General features: G+C 53.3%; 1 protein-coding gene across 1 annotated transcript in view; it reads left to right on the top strand.

The window, feature by feature from the left end:
• LOC102672409 overlaps window positions 1-3,107 on the top strand; it is a 248,011-nt gene that overhangs the window by 92,897 nt on the left and 152,007 nt on the right. The window contains exon 4 of the mRNA XM_006619715.2: window positions 3,007-3,101. Within this exon, the coding sequence (XP_006619778.1) occupies window positions 3,007-3,101 (95 nt within the window). The remainder of the gene's footprint in view (window positions 1-3,006; window positions 3,102-3,107) is intronic.

The raw sequence follows: 3,107 nt of genomic DNA, 5'->3' as shown, positions 1-3,107 counted from the left end.
GTTGTTCGCCTCGTTATTACGGTCGGGGACGCGCGATTTCTCTTTTGTCGGGGGGAGGGGTGGGGGCCGATTATCGGGCCTCGAACACCTGTAATCAACCGACTTTTCCCTTTTCTCTTTCCCTTCCTTTTTCGAACGCGCGCCGACCGATTTTTAATTTTCTGCCACGCGGAGCACGCGGGGGAGGGGAACGTTTCGCGAAACGAGCGACAGGGGAGAAGAGAGTTTCGTCGATTTCGTCTACCGCTAATAACACTGATCTCGAATCCGCTCGCTCAAGGTGGTCGTTTCCTTTCCTTTCCAACGCCTTCGTGCGTGTATCGCGCGAGACCGTCGCGGCAGGATAATAATTCGATCGGTAACCGTAATTACGGGGCCCCGTTCCCAGACACCGAGGCACGAGCCCCTCGTTTCCCCTCGCCGCTCCGTGACCAAACTTATCATTGCCAATGCAAACAACGTCATTATCGTCCTCCTTCGAACCCGCAACTTTCAACGATTTTATTCCGATACAGGTTCCCTCGTGGGATACGACCAGGAAGAAATATCGATCGATATTTAGGTGTACGCCTTTCGCTCTCGATTCGATCGCCGCCTGAAACATTCCCCGGAAGAGCATCGTTCCGCCGCCGTTCTTCCCGCGAAAATCGTTTTAAAATCGTGACAAGATCGAGAGACGATAATTAATCGGTCCCCTCGTTAATAATGTCGAAGCGTGACACCCCCTCTCCAAAAGAAGAATCCCCTTCGATTTCATTGAAGATGCAGGCGTTAAAGATGCCGTAAACTCGCCAAGGCGGATCCATTAATCCTCGAAAGGTTGCACTGTATAAGGAAGGGGGGAGAGAATAAATGATCGGGAAAAATGCGAGAAGATGGGCGCGCGCCTCCTATCATCCATTCTTCGGTAAGCCGGGAGAGGATGAGAGACTTTCTAGCCGATTCGACGCAATATCCGTCGCATCGTAGCTGCGTGAATCGGTTGACGTTGGAATACACGCTGGAAGGTACATCGCTCTCGCGCGTGTAGGCTAGGTAGATGTGTGTGTGTGTGTGTGTGTGTGGGATAGTCTCGTTTTATTTCTGGGAGCGTGGACGATCCCAGTGCACGGGAAATTGAAGGATGAAGATAAACGAGAATTCTGACGCAACGGGCGACTGCTATCGATACGCGCGCGTGTCAGGACGATGAGTGCGGCGAAGAACGGAAAGGAGAATAATCGGCCGCGTAATTCTTATTTAGAACCGGTAACCAGACGTTTCCGTTGACGCTCCTGCCGATGTCGCCGCCGTGTCGCCATTTTCGCCATTCCTCCCCTCCCCTCCCCGCTCGATCACGATCGCGCCGATGCATTTTCTCGCGTGGAAGGCGAATTATTATCCGAGGCCATTTTGAATATAAATGGTGGAAAATCGGCACGGACGTCTCCTGCCCGACAACCTTTCTCTTTAATTACGTTCAGATCGGTCGAGGGGGGGGGAAGTCGATTTTGGAGCCAATATTCAGACCAGTTCTCATCTCACCGTACTCTTTCGCCGATTTTCGAGAGACTTACTCGAAATTTTCAGAAGGTTTCCTCGATGATGTTCGGTCGAGTCGTTGGTAATTTTCGGAGAATTCTTCGGAGATGGAGAGATAGTCGGGAGAGGAGGGGGATCGTGGATCGAGACACGAGGCTTTAACGAGGCGTGTAACGAGAGAGTGGAACACGGGCCTCGCAACCCTTTCTTTGTCGGCGCAGCGAGGTAAAGGGAAGGTTGCGATTTCGGAGAGCTCCGGGCAGGTTTTCAACATGTTAATTGTATATTTGAGGTGAGGTGATAAACAAGGCTGTGGCTCGGCTCGGTAGCTCGGCTGCCGAGCTCTAGAGTCTTCATTACAGCCGGTAATATATAACCGCGGGCCCCGAGGGGGCATGCTCCTCCATGCTCCTCGAACGAGTTACCGAGCTTCGATATACCCGGTGACCCGGCAACGCGCTCCCGTCCGACGCCCTCTCTCTCTCTCTCTCTCTCTCTCTCTCTCGGTCAGCGAAAATTTCGAAATTTCAGGTCAAAAGGTTTGAAATCGTTCGCGAAATCGCCATCATCCCTCCGTCTAATCTACTCCGTCAGCCGTATTTCCTTCCTCATTAATTCCGTTCTTATCGAGACTCGGCCGTTCTTTCCCCTCGTTCTTCTATCGAGAGACTCCCTTCGAATCTTAATTCGAATTTTAATTCGCGATATTAGGGGGAGAGGGTGGGGTTAAACCTCGTAATTAACCTCGTGGTGGTTATGTCAATGGAAGAGGAAGCCGGTAGGTAGGGCGCAAACTCGTCGAAAGGTGGATTGCCGCGAAGTTCGTCGAATCGGGTAATCGCGATCTCGCATCTACCGGTGCCACTTGCCTCGCAGCGGATATTTTCTGGATAAGGGCTCGAGCGAGTGAAGGGGGGAGGGGAGAAAAAAAGGCGAAAAAGATGAGAGAAACGGCGCGCGCGATCTCGATCGCATCGTGAAAGCGGCTCTCTCGCGACGCTTGCACGCACACAGGCGCGATCGATTGGCCTTCGGGTGGAAGAGGTGCGAACCGGTTCCTCCTCGAGCGCGACTCGATTTTTCGACGTGGAATTCGGAGAGGCCGAGGCCGTTTCCACAACCCTCTCCACACGCTCGTCGCGGGGAATCGTGAACGACCGCTTTCCTCGTCCTCCCGACGAGATAAGAAGAGGAAGAAGGAGCGGGGCAGAGGGAAGGAAGCGGCGCGAAACAGAGGTAGACGGGGAGGCACGCCCCCTCGGTCGCGTCAGATTTTATTTATCGCGCCGTGGCTTTTTGTTTCACGGTAAATACCCCGGGCATTTAGGAGTAAGACGTTGCCCGATTTATGGTCCCCTCGGCTCCCTCTCCCTCCGCCTTTGCTTTCGAGCGCCCTTTTCCTCCCCTCTCCTCCGCTCTTCCTCCCTTCGTTTCTCGATCCTTTCCGCGACACGGATCCTCACCGGAACGTCTCTCTTCTTCCAGATAAACATGGAGGCCGTCACGTCCACCGACTACGACTCGTCGAATCTGAGCAGAAATTTCAACCAGGTGGGGTTCAACACGTACAACTACTCCCAGTTCGA

This window comes from Apis dorsata, unplaced genomic scaffold (genome assembly GCF_000469605.1).
Source record: "Apis dorsata unplaced genomic scaffold, Apis dorsata 1.3 scaffold_429, whole genome shotgun sequence".
In the NCBI taxonomy this organism is placed as follows: domain Eukaryota; kingdom Metazoa; phylum Arthropoda; class Insecta; order Hymenoptera; family Apidae; genus Apis; species Apis dorsata.
Note: the sequence above shows the minus strand (reverse complement) of the source record. Positions and strands in the feature narration are given on the sequence as shown.